The sequence below is a fragment of the Ovis aries genome, chromosome 7, assembly GCF_016772045.2.
Source record: "Ovis aries strain OAR_USU_Benz2616 breed Rambouillet chromosome 7, ARS-UI_Ramb_v3.0, whole genome shotgun sequence".
NCBI lineage: Eukaryota > Metazoa > Chordata > Mammalia > Artiodactyla > Bovidae > Ovis > Ovis aries.
The window spans coordinates 56,613,671-56,632,697 of NC_056060.1; the positions used below are offsets into that span (position 1 = coordinate 56,613,671).

General features: G+C 37.8%; 1 protein-coding gene across 3 annotated transcripts in view; it reads right to left on the reverse strand.

The window, feature by feature from the left end:
• Positions 1-19,027, reverse strand: part of TMOD3 (tropomodulin 3) — a 90,957-nt gene that overhangs the window by 5,932 nt on the left and 65,998 nt on the right. For all 3 annotated transcript variants that reach the window (XM_004010606.6, XM_060417965.1, XM_060417964.1), the window contains 6 exons: positions 13,758-13,880; positions 12,459-12,548; positions 10,393-10,523; positions 8,573-8,680; positions 5,780-5,923; positions 4,096-4,240 (listed from right to left, as the gene is read on the reverse strand). In XM_004010606.6, the coding sequence (XP_004010655.1) occupies positions 4,096-4,240; positions 5,780-5,923; positions 8,573-8,680; positions 10,393-10,523; positions 12,459-12,548; positions 13,758-13,880 (741 nt within the window). The remainder of the gene's footprint in view (positions 1-4,095; positions 4,241-5,779; positions 5,924-8,572; positions 8,681-10,392; positions 10,524-12,458; positions 12,549-13,757; positions 13,881-19,027) is intronic.

Consider the following 19,027-nt stretch of genomic DNA (forward strand, 5'->3'; position numbering starts at 1 on the left):
ATGGACTGTAGCCCACCAAGCTTCTCCATCCATGGGATTTTCCAGGCATGAGTACCGGAATGGATTGCCATTTCCTTCTCCAGGGGATCTTCCCGACCCAGGGATCAAACCCGGGTTTCCCGCATTGCAGGCAGATGCTTTACCCTCTGAGCCACCAGGGAAGCCCCAAGGCTGCTTAGTATCGTGTTAATATAGAAAGCATTCAATGGGGTTAAGGAATGGTCCTAAGGCCAGCCATCTTTTCGGGGTGAGGAAAGCCAATTTAGCCTTTATAAAGTTAGAGGATCTGCATGTACACATAACTGGTTTTGATACTCTTACCAGTAAGTTAAGTTCCTCTGTGTAAGTTACATGGTTGGCCTGTTAATTTCTATACTCTCTTCTGTGGAAAAAGGCAAGAAGGCACCTGCCTTTGTGCAGCCTGAACTGGCTGTTTTAACAGAGGAATGAAAAGCCAACAGGTGCACAGGCCTCCTGGCCAGGCTACAGGTCTTGCTCTCATGTCATTCTGACTGCTGGCTTCTGTTCACTGGGCTTTAAGAGATGATACTGGACAATCAAGTGATGTGCATAAAAGCTGTCCAGCTATTGGCTGGGCGCTGGCTAGAAAATGAAAACCAGGAGGGCTGCAGTTTCAGGTCCCCATGAACATTTATATACTTAATTTAACTGTGTGCACCTCAACTCTAATTTTAGCCCGTGTTAACAAAGAACAAGTTTACTGAAATATTAGGGGAAGAAATCAAATGGAGAACTGAGTCTGCAAATACAAACTTAATTCATGTATATAGATATCTGAACCACAGAGATATATCTGAAAGGCAAATCATATCATTCTTTAAAGCAGAACATTTCCAAGAAAATTTTGAATTGCAGTAGTGTTTGGATGTTATTGGCAGACGATTTCCGATGTTAAAATGCATGTTATTTTAAAAATGCACATTAAAAACAAGATCGATAGGACAGATAGAACAAAGTATACAAAACTGATTACATAGTTAGTGTCAAGATAGGAACGTAAGACAGAGTTCAATCGAATGTTGCACATACACCATATAACCTCTTTGCTGTTATAGCCGTGATACTTCTTAGCTGGAGAGATGGCGAGTAGGTAGGATTATTTCAATGAAAAGTTGAGACTAAGAAAACAAAGAGAGGGAGACATTATCAACATCGGGACACTAAAGCTAGGATACAGCCCCATTTGCAAGCTGAAGGATGAAAATTATACGTCCCAGAGATGCTGTACAAGTTGTTAAGTTCTGTTCTCTGATATCGCTGCCCAGTTACCACATACTAGAATGCTTGTAAGAAAACAGTCTTTAGGCTTGCCGTCTTGATCTACAGGCAGAAATCAAAGTGCAGGGTAAAAAGTAAAACCAGCTGAGGGTGCAGGGAAGATAGGTTGCTGTTGCTGTGAGCACAGGACAGCAGAAGAAGATAGGCAGAGGGCCACTCCTGACCCCCGTTCCTCACTGGTGCCCACGTGTTACCTCAGCAATTCCTCCGTTCAGCCTACAGATGAGAGACTAATAAATTTGGCCCTATTCACAATTCTTTAGCAATTTCTTTCCAAAACCCACTCCACTAACGTAAGTTCTCCATACTTCCTGATTAGTCAATTGCCAAGAAATCCTAACTGATTTCATTTCTTCTCCATCTCTAGAAGAGTAGTAAAAATCGTGTTTTTGAAGCATCGTTTTAATCATGCACTCAGTGAGTGGCCTAAAATGGCTCTCAAATACCTCCACATAAATTCCAAACAAATCTAAGTTCCTGACCATGTAACTTTAGTGCCTCGTATCAGTATTCCCTCTTAATCCGCTGGCAGCATTTTATTTTCATTCTGTTAGCTTCAAATAGCAAGTACTTATGCAAAGTTTATTCTGGATTCTGCATCCTGTTATGAGAGTCAATTCTCAAAATCTGCAGGCTGTCTTCAGCATATAAATAACTTGCTTAGTCCCAAATCTGAGCTTCTATCCATGCAATTGCTCACTCCAGGAATGTCCTTATTCTCATTTCATGCCTGAGACCCGTGTCTGAAGCTCTGGTTTGGACCAGAATGAAACAGCGTGGGGAGGGCAGGTGGTTTGTCTAGAGAGCTACCAGCACAAAGCCATTTGCCCTCAGCTTTGTGTCCAACCACATGGCCTCTTCATCCTCTTACACACGCCTATGCACAACTCCTTAACTTCTCAGTGTTGACAGAAGGCAGCCCAGGAAATTGTTTTCATCTGTTCCCTGCATCTTCCATCTGCCAAAAGTCTTGCTCTGATATCAGGCCTTCCTTTCTGACAGAGATCTGGACAAAGCACCTGCCACAACATGCATGCAGAAGGGCACAACTGCTGAGCCTTGAGAGGCTGGCACCCCTTCCATGTGCAGGGTTGTATACATACAGGCCCTCGCTGCGCTGCTCCTGCCAGACGGCTGCTGGTACCTTCCCTAGGAGGGACATAGGTGACAGATGGCTAGGGCTACAAGGATACTGGTGGGATCCCAGGAAAGCTAAGGTGGTTTCAGAGGAGAGAACAAATAGAGACACTCTCTCTCCGTTTGTCCTCTCTGCTATCTCCCATTCTGGGAAAGTGTCCCAGGAAAGCTGCTTAGTTACGAGAAAATTCCACTTTGAGAAGGATTCAAATTCTACTACATTGGTTTTTTACTTAATAAATCTTTATTAAGTACCTACTATTGTCAGACGTGGTTTTAAAGAAAGCTGTGGATTCAAAAGATACACATGGCCCCTGACCTTCAAAAGTTTAAAGTCTTAGAAAATAAAATAGATTATTAGAATGAAGTATAACCTAGTAAGTAAAAAACTAACGTTTTAGAGCCAATAAGGTATATGTTCTTAAGGTTTTCTAACTGTGAAGTTCAGTTAGACTTGAGAAACACTGCTGTAAAACAAGGCAAAATTTAAATTCCTGAAGTGTAAAAAACAGAAGGTAACTAACGAAGAAATACTAAATAATCAGCATACTTTCCAAACTACATCTAAAATAAACAACACACACCAAATTTCCCTTAAAAAAAGAAAAGAGGCTAAAATCTGCTATGAGAAACTACAGTCATCAAAGAACAGAAAGTCTGAACTAATATTTTTCACAGTGATCTGGATTAAAGGTTTTTCTGCTCCAGAAATCTTTAAAAATGCAAACGCAAATATGGCTGAGGCCTAAAAGAACTGCATCACAGTGGAATGTGACTCCCTTTAAATAGATTGCCAGTCAGGTTCGATGCATGAGACGGGGCGCTCGGGGCTGGTACACTGGGACAACCCTGAGGGATGGGATGTGGAGGGAGGTGGAAGAGGGGTTCAGGATGGGGGACACCTGTACACCCATGGCTGATTCATGTGAATGTATGGCAAAAAACACTACAATACTGTTAAGTAATTAGCCTCCAATTGAAATAAATAAATTTTTTAAAAAGAAGTATTTTAATTCTCTGCATGCATTTAAAAAATATTTCAATGAGAAGTGTTAGTCACTTAGTCATGTCTCATTCTTTGCAACTCCATGGGCTGTAGCCTTCCAGGCTCCTCTGTCCATGGGATTCTCCAGGCAAGAACACTGGAGTGGGTAGCCATTCCCTTCTCCAGGGGATCTTCCCAACCCAGGGATCGAATCTGGGTCTCCCACTTTGCAGGCAAATTCTTTATGGTCTGAACTACCACGGAAGCCCCTTCAGTAAGAAACACCAAACTTAAAATTCAAAAACTGCAACTATTTTATATATCACCGTGTGAAACTGAATTTCTAAAAGGGTGAAACTTTCTGGTTTGATCAAAAGGGCAAAATTTTCCTATAATGTTGAAATCTTCGTTTTAATAGCTCCTAGAGGCAATTTATAACTGAAACAAAGTATCTGTTGTAGAAAACGATTTCATATTTCACTAAAAGCTACGAAGTAGGTTCTCATCCACTAACCTAAATAATCACTACAACTTCATTTAAACCGAACCCTCATTCAGTCAATATTAAAAGAACTTCAAATCCTGTGTAAAAACTTACTAAAAACAAAGTTCCTCTAATACATTAGCTTAATATTACTGTTCAGAATTTTGATTTCATACTAAGTATGTCTTACCTAAGTCATTGTTTTTTGTTATTGCATTAGCTGCCCTGGTTCGGGGTCCTTGCTGAGTAAACTGATATCCAAATTTAAGGATATTGGTATTTTCCTCAAGCATGTTGGCCATTTCCAATTCTACAGCTGTCCCCAGCTGCTGCCTCTGGAATAATTAGAAATAAAGAATAGTATTAATAAGCCAGTTCAAAATATAAGTCAAGTCTAAGACATTCATGTACATGCTGATTCTTTAAAAATATTTTCCCAATTCTTACAACATATAAGAGAAAAAAAAAAGTTTAGTGTATGATCATATAGACATCAAAAAAATGTGGATTATTACAATGAGATACCACTTCATAATCACTAGGATGATTATAAACAAAAAGATGGACAATAATAAGTATTGGCAAGATATATGGAAAAATTAGGAGCCTCAGACAGGCTGGCAGGAATGTAAAATGGTGCAGCTATTATGAAAAACAATTTGGCTATTCCTCAAAAAGTGAAGTGCAGGGTTACCATGTAACCTAGCAATTACACTCCTAGGTATATACCCATGAGAAATGAAAACATATTCATAAGAATTTGCACCTGAATGCTCATAGCAACATATTTCTACAATCCAAAAAGTGGAAAGTATCCAAATATAATAGATTCTTCCACCATAAAAAAAGAATAGATACTGATAACATACTACCACATGAATAAACCTCCAGAACATTTTGCTAAGTGAAAGAAAGCAGACACAACAGACTGCGTATTACATAACTCCACTTATATGAACTGTCCAAAACAGGCAAATGCATAGAGACAGAAAGTAGATCAGTGGCTGCCAGAGGCTGGTGGGAGAGGTGAATAGGAATTGACTGCTAGTGGGTTTGAATCTCTCTCTGGGGTGATGGAAGTGTTCTGGAGTTAGGCAGTGGTAATGGTTATACAACTCTATAAATTATATGGTATGTGAATTAAATTTCAATAAAAGATTGGAAACTGATTAAAAAGTATTCTGGTTAAATTTGAAGATATAATTCTATCTTCATAATCTACAAAATTTATTTATGTTGAAGAATTGAGGAAGTCATCTACCACATATTTAAAAAAAATAACAAGTCACTTTTCAAATAAACTGAAGTATTTCAGTCAAATGTATATGTTGTTTTATTTTTAGTTAACTACACTCTGGATGGAAACATTTCTAACATGTGTTTCTCTACTTCTCTAAAGAAAAGTGCATCTGGCTCTGGGTGATCCAGCAATATCTTAGGGGGTCAGCACCCAATGTGGCTGGACAGAAGCTGTGCCCTCAGGGTACCCTGGATACTGGAGTTTTCTGTTTTTCATGAACTATTCTGTTCACCTCGTGTCTGGGACTGACATGTTATAGCCACAAAAAGGTTATTATGTGGCTACTGCTACCTAAGAACTGAAAACTTTGAGGCCAGACTGTCACCTTTAAGAATCCTTCTAGTTCAAAACCACTAGTGATCTCAATCCTCTACAGACCAACCAGAGAGAGCTGCTTGTATACCTTCCTATACATTAAGATTCTGGATGCCCCAAAAGTTCTCATCCCTTTTCAGGCCTTTGCCTTCCCAAGGGCTCCCTGGAAAGCCTTCCTTTTGCCTGCCTCCTGAGTCCCCAAGCTCTGCAGGGAGTGTGGGCTGCAGCTTCTTCAAAGCTGCTGCTGTAGACCACTGACCTGGTTGTCAACTTTCAGCTCCATCAGGGTTTCATTCTCTTTCAAAGCATCAATCAGTGCTAGAATCCCAACTCCTGTAATAAAGTTGGATTCCATATTTAAGCTCTTCAAATTTTTGTTCACTCTTAGCATATCTGCAAAAGCCTGGAAATTACAGAAAATAATTGGAGATTAGTTTGATAGCACCTGGTAAATAAATACAGAACAAGCCTGAAGAAATACATAAATCAATACAGCTGCCTTAATGTTTCTTATTAGATTGTTTAAGCTTGACAGGCCACCTCACAGATCTCATATGTATCTACTTTTCACATGCACTTGGTCCCAAACTTTAAATTTGTTGTCATGTGTAATTCTCTATTGGTAACACTCTCTACTGCTATTTATTCATGCTTCTGCTTCTTGCTTCTTTCTCCCATGTTTCTCAGACTTTCTCTCAGTCTCTGTGTAGGAATAACTTTATCAATGTCTCTGGAACAAGTTTTCTTACTTGGGTCCTGCTGCAGCTAGGTTATAGTGAAGCCCAAATGAGGCGAAATTATGAACTAATTTTCAAAGCAAGAACTGAAAGGACACAAACAACTGGAACTGCTAGAGCACAAGAACTATGGAAAAGAAGGGCCTAACTAAATATTCACCACCTCAGAGAACACTGTCTTCTATCTGCTTGCATTACAATTTCTCACAGGATGTGGCAGTCCTAGGCATTTGACCCAGTGCTTAATAAACACTATACTGAGTAATTAACAAAGCCTGTTAAGTGAGCAGAGAGGAAAGAGAAGGGCTGGGGAGATGGGTAACAGAAGAATATGAATGTGAGATTATTAATATAGCCCTGCAGAGGGGTCAAAAGAAAGGCCAAACTCCAGAGAACATGGGGTAAGATCAAACTTAAAGTCGTTAAAGGCAACAGGGGCAGCCACACTATAAAGAACTTGGGGCAGGTATCTATACTCCTGAACTTCCTATTAGCAACAACTGGCCATGTGACCTGAGGTAAATTCCTTATCCATCTATCCATACCCACATTTATTAAAATGTTACCAATAGCCTATTTTTGATAGGCACTGCTCTATAGATTCTGAAGTAAAACACACAAGTCTCTACCTCATGGAACTTACATTTTAGTGGGGGGCCCAGATAATAAATAAGAAGGCAAAACATAATGTCAAATGGTAAAAAGGGCTATAGAGGAGGAAAAAAAGGCAAAGCAGGGTAGATGGGGAGTGTTGGGGGAAGAGCTGGCTTGCTATCTTATATACAGGGCTCAGGAAAGGCTGCCCCTGGAGGGGGACATCTGAGCAAGGACTCAAATAATTTAGGTGATGAAGTGAAACTATGCGGAGCATCTTTAGGGAAACAGGAGCAAGGAGGCTGTACAGCTGGAATAAAATGAAAAAAACAGCAAGAAAGGAGGTGAGTCTCCTCAGCTAAGGCCTTACTAGGCCACTGAAAGAATCTGATTTTTACTTAGTGAGACAGGGATCTGCTGGAGGCTTCTGAGTATAGGAATGAAATCATTTAAGTTTTAAGGGTCACTTGTGATGCTGTATAAAGAGCTGGCTCTGGGACAGTAAGGTGGAAGCATGCAGTTAAGTTAGGAGGCCACTGCCATAATCCAGATTAGAGAAGACAGTGGCTTGGACCAGGGTGGTGGTGGTGAAGATGGTGAGAAGTGGCTGGATATAAAGGAAATATTTGAAGACAGAGTGGGATATACATTTAAGGTTGTGAGAAAGGGAAGTCACTCCATTATTATTATCCTGACTTGAGCAAATGAAAGAATGGCATTTCCATTTAGTGAGATAGGGAAGAGTGTGAGAGAGGCAGGTATGGGATGGAAGTCAGGAGTCTGGTTTGGGATTTCGGTCTGAGACGTCTGTTAGACATCCAAGTAAAGCTGTTAAGGAGAAGCTGAACATGGGTTTGGAGTTCAGGGGAGAGGTATGAACTGGAGATAATGTTGGGAGTCACTGGCATACATGGATAATATATAGCAATGAAACAGAATGAGATCACCCAGAAAGTGAGCGTAGATGAAGAAAAGAACAGGGACTAGGGCCAAGCTCTCAGCCGTTTAGAGGTTCAGATACTGGGGAGATGAGAAGGAAACAGTTTAGGGACCAGAGGAAGAATGTCCAAGCAGGTAGGAGGAGAATGAAATGGACTGATACCCTCAAAGTCAAGAAGAAAAGGGTTTATATCATTGTCAAGTGGGACTTCCCCCAGAAATGCAAAACTGATTAAACATACAAAAATTAAGCAATGTAATATATATTAATTGAATAAAGGAGAAAAACAACATGATCACTTCAACAGACACATAAAAAGCATCGATAAAAACCCAACACTGTAGATCCATAAATGGAACCCTCTACAGGTTTAAAAGAATGATGTAGAACTTCATATGCTGATATGAAAAGACCTCTAAGATATATTAAAGTAAAAAATTTAGTTGCAGAACAGCTTACACTGCATGACTCCATTCATGTTTTAAAATTTTCAAAGAAGGGAAATACATGGAAAAAATAAATATAAAAGGAGAGTAAATAACGCATTGCCTAACAGTGAGTAATCAGAAATTGAAAAGAGTAACAAAATTTTTTTAAACTGATACTTGCTTTTATTGACTGCTCTTAGAACACAGAATTTTTTAAACTACACTAAAATTATTTATTTTTTATTGCAGTACAGTTAAATACATCTTTTTATAAAACCAGTTTAATCACCTTTGTAACATATCCTGGTATTGCACAGTCATAATTTCAATATTATTAGTCACAGCCTACTTACAATAGCAACAGGGTCATTGCTTCGGGTGGCTGCAAGACTGAAATATTTCACATGTGTGTTGGTTTCCAAAGCCTTCGCAAAATCTTTTAGGGTTGGAATTGGGATATTCTTGAAAGACGAAAATGTGAAACATTATTACATTTTAGTTTTCAGTAAATTCAGTCCAACAATCAAAGACATCTCTACTTTCTCTTTTGCTTAAAATGTACTCAGAAGTTATGTAACATATAACCGCTGGCCTACAAATGAAAACTAACAACTCAGCCACCTCATCTCTTTGACTTTTCTAGTACGGTATATCTGCACAAACTGTTGGCATAGAGCAAAGCATACATCACTGCTTTTCTAGCACGAGGTTAAAGAAAATTCTCACTATTCTCTTTTTAATTATTTGTATTATGAGTATTTAAAATGGTTCCATTTTTCTACAAAGAGAAAGATGTGGGAATCTACGTATAGTGATTTCTGAGGCAGATGACATACTGTTCTCAGTCACAAGCTGTAATGTGTTAAGAGAGATTAACCTGAAATGAGGAAGAGATAGTTTTAGGAGACATCTGTTTTTCCTCTTAGTATCAAGACTTCAACTTCCTGTAGCCTGGTTATTTTCAGATCATTACTATTGATTTAGAGACCAAGATACATGAGAACTAAATTAAAAAAAAAAAAAAAAGATTAGTGATCAACTAGGCACATTAGCTTTTTCCAGGGCTTTCCTGCCTCCACTCACAGGAAGGAACACCCACAGAAAGAGCACAGGGGTCTAATTCCCTAGGGTCCTGTAATTTCCAGATGTTCTCTCTGCCTTCAATTCAGATAAATTAACATTTAAAATGAGGAATCTGTAACAAGGCTATTATGCAATGGCTAATAATACCTAAGAGATCATCTGAGTTTACTCTTTGGTAATTAATTATCCCTATGCTCTCCTAACTCATTTCTTCTTTCTTTACTTCACAGAAGAGTTGCATTTTAAAAATTCCAGTAAGATCCTATAAAGCCCACTTCTGGGTGTGTAATCAAGAGAAATGAAAACACATATTCACACAAAAACTTGTATGTGAATGTGTATAGTGGCTTTATTTACAATTATCCCAAACTGGAAGCAACTCTTAAGTCTCTTAAGTCTATCAGCTGGTGAATGGACACACAAACCGCGGCACATCCAAAGAAATACTGCTCAGCAACAAAACAGCAAACCACTGAGACATGCAACAGCACGGATGACTCTCACAGCATTATGCTAAGCGAAGAAACCATACTCAATGGCTACACACTATATGACTCCGTTTATATGAAATTCTGCAGAAAGCAAAACGATAATGGAAAGAAAACAGATCCATGGTTGTCAGGGGCTGGAGCTGGTGGCAGGAATGATGACAAAGGGGTGTGACATGTTCTACATCTGACGGTGGTGGCGCAACTGTATGCATTTGCTTTAACTCACAGAAGTGCACACTAGACAGGGAGAATTTCACAACATCTACATTATATTTCAAGGGACCTGATTAAAAAGACAAAAACTGAAAGACTAAAACGCTATTATAAGAGGGTAGTACTTCGGAAGCCCAAGACATATAGACATCTGCAGAGTTTATATTTCTATTAATATATGATAGCCTTTAAAAAGTAAATCAGAAAATACTGTTATATCTTAACTTCTAAAATCGAAGAAATCTCTGTTAGCATACTACTAAGAAGTAAAAACTTCACCATTAAGTAGAAGGGATCAGCCTATATCAAAACTACCCAGCTCTCAGCCTAGATCCAACTGAGTCAAAGCAACTCCAAACAGTTTTCTGCCTGCTTATCACACCTACCTTTATATTATTCAAATTAACTTCAACAAGACAAGCATCATTTTCTTTAATCCTCTTTAAACTTTCTTCAACATTGGTTGGATTTGGGGGCTCATCGAATACTGGAAGAATCTTTTCCCCTTTTACCACATCTGCAGTAACAAATGGAAAGAGCAAGCGTTTCACTGATTGACACTATTAGAATGAGAGCATATATTAACTTGGAAACACACAGCACAAACACACACACACATTCAGTAGAACTAATTTATAAGTTTTTCCCCCCAAATTTCTAAAAGATCATTTATGTGCTGACATACAAAGCACTGAAATAAAATTTTACTGAATATAAGTACCAAACATAATTCAACATTTAATTTGTTTGCAATGTATCAGCCTTCAAAAATGAGTATTTTCACTGCCTCTTACTTCCTGGTGTATTACAAGATATCTTTATCACAAAAATATAATTGCTGATACAAGCTGACACAAATGGTGATCCCATTTACTTTTAGCAATGTTCAAGATAAAGTTCTAATATGACAAAATCTTAACAACTGTTAAAAAATTAAGAAGAACTGAAAAAAAATGACAACCAAATGCAATGTGTGACCCTTCTGGATCCTGATTTGAATAAACCAGCTGTGTAATGATATTTTTGAGAGAATACAGAAAATCTGAACATGGACTGGTTATTGGATGACATGAAAGAATTACTCAAAATCTTTAAGTTTGATAATGGCATTGTGGTTATGTTACAAGAAGAGCCTTTGTGAGAGACACATATGGAAATGGGTGAAGTAATATAAACAAACAGGATTTGCTTTAAAATATTTCAGGGAACAAAGTAGAACGGATGGGAAGGAGGCAGTCAGTGGACGAAACAGAGCTGGCAAGATGTGAAAAACAGTTGAAGCAGGATAATGGATATGTTATTCCCTCTTTTATTATGTATGCTTGAACATTTCCACAATAAAGAGCAAAAAAAAAAACCCCAAAAAACCCAGGAGAATTGCCAATTATAGAACATTCATAAAATGGAATGTTATAAAGATGTTTGAATGAGGTAAATCTATATGCACTCACTAGGAAATGTGATATGTTGCTAAGCAATATATTATATAGCATAGATTAAAATCCTCACCACCGAGTTCTTGGGTTATTAAAGCTAGTTTCATCATTTAACATGTATACTATCATGTGAAAAAAAATAAATAAATAAATAAAACTTCAGCTCCTTCATAGGCAAATTAGAGATGATAATACTTATTTCACAGAACTGTTGTGAGAATTGAGAACAATTTACATTCAAGAGCTGTGCACAGAAGAACATGGCCCATGGTAAGCATTCAAAAAAAAAATAGCCAGCAGTACTATTACTGAAAACTCAAGTAACAAAAAATACCTCTTGTATGATCCCATTTTTGTAAAAAAAGATTATTTATAACATGTGTACATATATAAGTTTATATAAGCATAACATGAAGTCAGGAAGGATACATTCCAAATCGTTAATAGTCATGGCTGAGGGTGGGTGGTGGTGCAGGAAGTAGAAGCCAGGATGGCTGTGAATAGAGACACTTGCACTTAAGTCATGTTTGAATTTACTACACAATCTGGCAGTTTTAAAATGTCTTACACATAAAATTTTTAAAAAGCTTTGCTTTAGTCTGTCTAACACTGCGTCAGACAAAAAGGTTTAGGGTCTGAAGAATTCTTTGCTTTCTCCTGAATCTGATTTTATAATATAGTTTCTTTGTCAGCACTGCTGTAGATTTCCTGAAAATTAGGAACACTGAAAACAAAATGTCAATTAAAGCCAAGTTAGACTGGTTTCTGTAGCATCTACCATTAGCATTATTTAGTAAGGTGAGAGTGGTTCCTATTATGTCTGCTGACACATTAAGCATACAATATTTAATATTCTATTTTCAATGACTTTCTAATGTCAATACCATATAACTGGAATCTCAGGATTCCAGCACACATACGTAACATTTGGCATGCAAATACTGAAGTTATTACATGGAGCAAACAAAACATAATTAACAAAAGATTAAAATTCACAAAGCTTTGTAAGTTCTTACTTGAAAAGTGTTCTTGGTCGACACCATTACTACTTCCCACTATGTTGCAGAACTGTGTATTTGTTATCAAATTGTGCATCCCAAGAATAGCTATAAATATAGAAAAAGAATGTTATTTTATACCCCCAAATTTCTATCAATGATTTTAATGTTCTCTAGACATTTTCATATTCAATTAAACACACATTTTGTAGCCCCAAAAAGGAGACAACATGATTAAAAAAAATCCCCTACAATCTCTTTCTTATCAATACCCTTGTACTTTCTCCCCACTTCTGAATTTATACGCAGCTGGAGCCAGCTTGACCCTAAATGTAAACCTGTGCTTAGCTCCATCTGGTGGCCAAGAGAGAAAATGGAAATGATCTACTGCTATCCATCCACCCTTCTCACAATGTTTCTCCAAACAGAATGAGATAAAAAACAGATTTTTCAACTTAACCTTGACTGTTAATATTAATTTACATTTGTACTTCAGCTGAGAGCAGCGTACTAAAAAGTACAGTTGAATTCTCACATTTAAGATTAAAATCACATCCCTTAGGACTAGAAATAAATGTGGTTTTGTTTTGCTGCCCTTTTGCACAAATGAGGCAGAAGCTACTACTGTACTGGCCCATTCCATTCTGATGAGTGTACTGTTTACAAATTCATTAGTCCTCAGCCCCCCAGGGAATAAGATACCTGCTCCAGTTGTGGTACCATACCCTGACTGTCCTCTTGTTAATTCTTGGGGTTATTTGGTACTAAGATCTTCCCAGGCATCATATATTTCTGTCTAGGAAAATGGGTGTTGGTTGAAGTAGCTGGGGGCAGACACTGGTCCAGATAAGAAATGGGTAGTGAAAAATCACAGGGAGGTTTGGAGTTCCATCTCACTGCAGAAAAGTTAGGAAAGTGGGATGACAGCTCAGGAATGACTATTTTATCTAATTTCAAGTTACCCATTTCTGGGTCTTCTGATAAAATGGGATAGCAGTTGACCTTGGAGATGGCTTTTAGCTGAGCACTGGCTGATGAAAGTCTTTTACAAAGACTTTCAAAGATGGCAAGAAGGGAGAAAAAAGACATCCAATAATCAATAAATTCCATTAACATTAAAATTTGATCACTAAGAGAATTAAAAAAAAACAAAATCCTTTATGTCAGATTTATAATGTTAAAAACAAAGCCAAATATATGGTTACATATTCAGGAGCACTTTGCTAGGCAAAGACAGCATTTGTGTAGTGAATACAGCTGTGTGTTGGCATTTACCCCTCTATTCTCACTCACAAATTAGTTTATTTTAGGAGATACCTGCGAGGTCACACAATTCTGTATCAGAAGCACTTGTCAAAGCTTCTTCTAGTTCTGGATCAAGAGATACTTTTTCTTCTGTAAAAGTCTGTACAGGTTTCTGTTTGGGGATAAATATTTTCCCTGTAAAATAAAGCAGTTTGTTAATTTCACTATTACTGCTAGTAACTCATTACCATTTTGTTCTAACAGAAATTATTAGAAGTATGTACAACTGAAGCTGAAATAAAAAATCAAGATTAACATCTACAACATATATATGTATGGCTGAGTCCCTTTGTTGTTCACCTGAAGCTATCACAGCATTTTTAATCAGTGATACCCCCCAAAATAAATATAATTAAGAACTTAAAAAATAAATAAGGAAAGCAAAAAAAATTATCATCTATAATAATTGTTTCATCTTCAGCATGTATTTATAAGTTTCCAATGCAATATTCTGGCCATAAGAGTCAGAACCAAAAAAAAAAAAAAAAAAGAACTGAGAAATTTTCCCATTTGTGAAAGTAAAATAGGCTTTTTGGAGTAAGTGAAGTTGCTCAGTCATGTCCGACTCTTTGCGACCATGTGGACTGTAGCCTAACAGGCTTCTCCACCCATGGGATTCTCCAGGCAAGAATACTGGAGTGGGTTGCCATTTCCTTCTCCAGGGGATCTTCCCAACCCAGGGATCGAACCCAGGTCTCCTGCATTGGAGGCAGACACTTTAACCTCTGAGCCACCAGGGAAGATGCTTTTTGGAGTAATAATGAGCCATTGTACAAATATTAAAAAAAAAAACAAAATCATAAAAAATCTATGAACAGATTAAGGAAATAAAACAACTCACTTGCTTACTCTTAAGCCAAGAACTGGTAGAGTCCCTTGAGGGATGGCAGAGGCAATTCAACTTCTAAAAATTTGGACTTCCCTGGTGGTGCAGTGGTTAAGAACCTGCCTACCAATGCAGGGAACACGTGTTCAGTGTTGAGGAAGATGCCACGTGGCAGAGAGCAGCTAAGCCTGTATACCAAACTACTGAAGCCCTTGAGCCCCAGAGCCTGGGCTCTGCAACAAGAGAAGCCACCGCAGTGAGAAGCCTGTGCTTCTCACAAGGAAGAGTCGCCCCACTTGCCCCAACTAGAGAAAGCCCTTGCACAGCAAAGAAGATCCAATGCAGCCAAAAATAAATAAATACATTTTTTAAAACTTCCAAAAATTTAAGTTCTAATTGAAAAGAGATTTCTGTATGTACTGAGTGGTCATCTGAAACCTTCTGGCACTGTTCTTCTAAGCCTTGATGGACAGTAACAAGGTTACTTAAGAAAATAGTTTTTCTAGAAACCCATAGTTCTTGGTATTTGAAAATTTAATATTTTATTACCATATGTTCAATGAAAAAATGAAAATGTGAAGGAAGGGAAAATGATAATGATAAAACTGCAGCACAAGAGACCATAGCAAAAATCAACAAAGCCAAATGCTGGTTCTTTGAAAGGATAAATAAAATTGACAAACCATTAGCCAGACTCATCAAGAAGCAAAGAGAGAAAAATCAAATCAATAAAATTAGAAATGAAAATGGAGAGATCACAACAGACAACACAGAAATACAAAGGATCATAAGAGACTACTATCAGCAATTATATGCCAATAAAATAGACAACGTGGAAGAAATGGACAAATTCTTAGAAAAGTACAGCTTTCCAAAACTGAACCAGGAAGAAATAGAAAATCTTAACAGACCCATCACAAGCACGGAAATTGAAACTGTAATCAGAAATCTTCCAGCAAACAAAAGCCCAGGTCCAGACGGCTTCACAGCTGAATTCTACCAAAAATTTCGAGAAGAGCTAACACCTATCCTACTCGAATTCTTCCAGAAAATTGCAGAGAAGGTAAACTTCCAAACTCATTCTATGAGGCCACCATCACCCTAATACCAAAACCTGACAAAGATGCTACAAAAAAAGAAAACTACAGGCCAATATCACTGATGAACATAGATGCAAAATCCTCAACAAAATTCTAGCAATCAGAATCCAACAACACATTAAGAAGATCATACACCATGACCAAGTAGGATTTATCCCAGGGACGCAAGGATTCTTCAACATCCGCAAATCAATCAATGTAATCCACCACATTAACAAATTGAAAAAAAAAGCCATATAATTATCTCAATAGATGCAGAGAAGGCCTTTGACAAAATTCAACATCCACTTATGATAAAAACTCTCCAGAAAGCAGGAATAGAAGGAACATACCTCAACATAATAAAAGCTATATATGACAAACCCACAGCAAACATTATCCTCAATGGTGAAAAATTGAAAGCATTTCCCCTAAAGTCAGGAACAAGACAAGGGTGCCCACTTTCACCATTACTATTCAACATAGTTTTGGAAGTTTTGGCCACAGCAATCAGAGCAGAAAAAGAAATAAAAGGAATCCAAATTGGAAAAGAAGAAGTAAAACTCTCACTGTTTGCAGATGACATGATCCTCTACATAGAAAACCCTAAAGACTCTACCAGAAAATTACTAGAGCTAATTAATGAATATAGTAAAGTTGCAGAATATAAAATCAACACACAGAAATCCCTTGCATTCCTATACACTAATAATGAGAAAGTAGAAAAAGAAATTAAGGAAACAATTCCATTCACCATTGCAACGAAAAGAATAAAATACTTCGGAATATATCTACCTAAAGAAACTAAAGACCTACATATAGAAAACTATAAAACACTGATGAAAGAAATCAAAGAGGACACTAACAGATGGAGAAATATACCATGTTCATGGATCAGAAGAATCAATATAGTGAAAATGAGTATACTACCCAAAGCAATTTACAAATTCAATGCAATCCCTATCAAGCTACCAGCCATATTTTTCACAGAACTAGAACAAATAATTTCAAGATTTGTATGGAAATACAAAAAACCTCGAATACCCAAAGCAATCTTGAGAAAAAAGAATGGAACAGGAGGAATCAACTTGCCTGACTTCAGGCTCTACTGCGAAGCCACAGTCATCAAGACAGTATGGTACTGGCACAAAGACAAAAATATAGATCAATGGAACAAAACAGAAAGCCCAGAGATAAATCCACACACATATGGACACCTTATCTTTGACAAAGGAGGCAAGAATATACAATGGAGCAGACAATCTCTTTTAACAAGTGGTGCTGGGAAAACTGGTCAACCACTTGTGAAAGAATGAAACTAGATCACTTTCTAACACCGCACACAAAAATAAACTCAAAATGGATTAAAGATCTAAATGTAAGACTAGAAACTATAAAACTCTTAGAGGAGAACATAGGCAAGACACCCTCCAACATAAACCACAGCAGTATCCTCTATGATCCACCTCCCAGAATTCTGGAAATAAAAGCAAAAATAAACAAATGGGATCTAATTAAAATTAAAAGCTTCTGCACAACAAAGGAAAATATAAGCAAGGTGAAAAGACAGCCTTCTGAATGGGAGAAAATAATAGCAAATGAAGCAACTGACAAACAACTAATCTCAAAAATATACAAGCAACTTATGCAGCTCAATTCCAGAAAAATAAACGACCCAATCAAAAAATGGGCCAAAGAACCAAACAGACATTTCTCCAAAGAAGACATGTGGATGGCTAACAAACACATGAAAAGATGCTCAACATCACTCATTATTAGAGAAATGCAAATCAAAACTACAATGAGGTACCACTTCACACCAGTCAGAATGTCTGCGATCCAAAAATCTGCAAGCAATAAATGCTGGAGAGGGTGTGGAGAAAAGGGAACCCTCCTACACTGTTGGTGGGAATGCAAACTAGTACAGCCACTATGGAGAACAGTGTGGAGATTCCTTAAAAAATTGCAAATAGAACTACCTTATGACCCAGCAATCCCACTGCTGGGCATACACACCGAGGAAACCAGAATGGAAAGAGACACATGTACCCCAATGTTCATCACAGCACTGTTTATAATAGCCAGGACATGGAAACAACCTAGATGTCCATCAGCAGATGAATGGCTAAGAAAGCGGTGGTACATATACACAATGGAGTATTACTCAGCCGTTAAAAAGAATACATTTGAATCAGTTCTGATGAGATGGATGAAACTGGAGCCGATTATACAGAGTGAAGTAAGCCAGAAAGAAAAACACCAATACAGTATACTAACACATATATATGGAATTTAGAAAGATGGCAATGACGACCTTGTATGCAAGACAGCAAAAAAGACACAGATGTGTATAACGGACTTTTGGACTCTGAGGGAGAGGGTGGGATGATTTGAGAGAATGGCATTGTAACATGTATACTACCATGTAAGAATCGAATCGCCAGTCTATGTCTGATGCAGGATACAGCATGCTTGGGGCTGGTGCACGGTGATGACCCAGAGAGATGTTAAGGGGAGGGAGGTGGGAGGGGGGTTCATGTTTGGGAACGCATATACACCTGTGCTGGATTCATGTCAATGTATGGCAAAACCAATACAGTATTGTAAAGTAAAATAAAGTAAAAATAAAAATTAAAAAAAAAACATTAAAAAAACCCACCAACACAGTATACTAACACATATATATGGAATTTAGAAAGATGGAAATGATGACCCTGTATGCAAGACAGCAAAAGAGACACAGATGTGTAGAGCAGACTTTTGGACTCAGAGGGAGAGGGAGAGGGTGAGATGATTTGGGAGAATGGCATTGAAACATGTATAATATCATGTAAGAATCAAATGGCCAGTCTATGTCAGACGCAGGATACAGCATGCTTGGGGCTGGAACATGGGGATGACCCAGAGAGATGTTATGGGGAGGGAGGTGGGAGGGGGGTTCATGTTTGGGAACACATGTACACCCGTGGTGGATTCATGTCAATGTATGGCAAAACCAATACAGAACTGTAAAGTAAATAAAGTAAAAAAAAAAAAACAAAAAACCCTGCAGCACAAGCTGACCAAACAAGTTATACTTACACACAGTGGGACCAAGTTACCAAGACTGCCTCTCATTTACTTCCTGAGAGAGGTAAAAATTATGAAAGTGAAAGAGGAGAGTGAAAAAGTTGGCTTAGAGCTCAACATTCAGAAAACGAAGATCATGGCATCTGGTCCCATCACTTCATGGGAAATAGGTGGGGAAACAGTGGAAACAATGTCAGACTTTATTTTGGGGGGCTCCAAAATCACTGCAGATGGTGACTGCAGCCATGAAATTAAAAGACGCTTACTCCTTGGAAGAAAAGTTATGACCAACCTAGATAGCATATTCA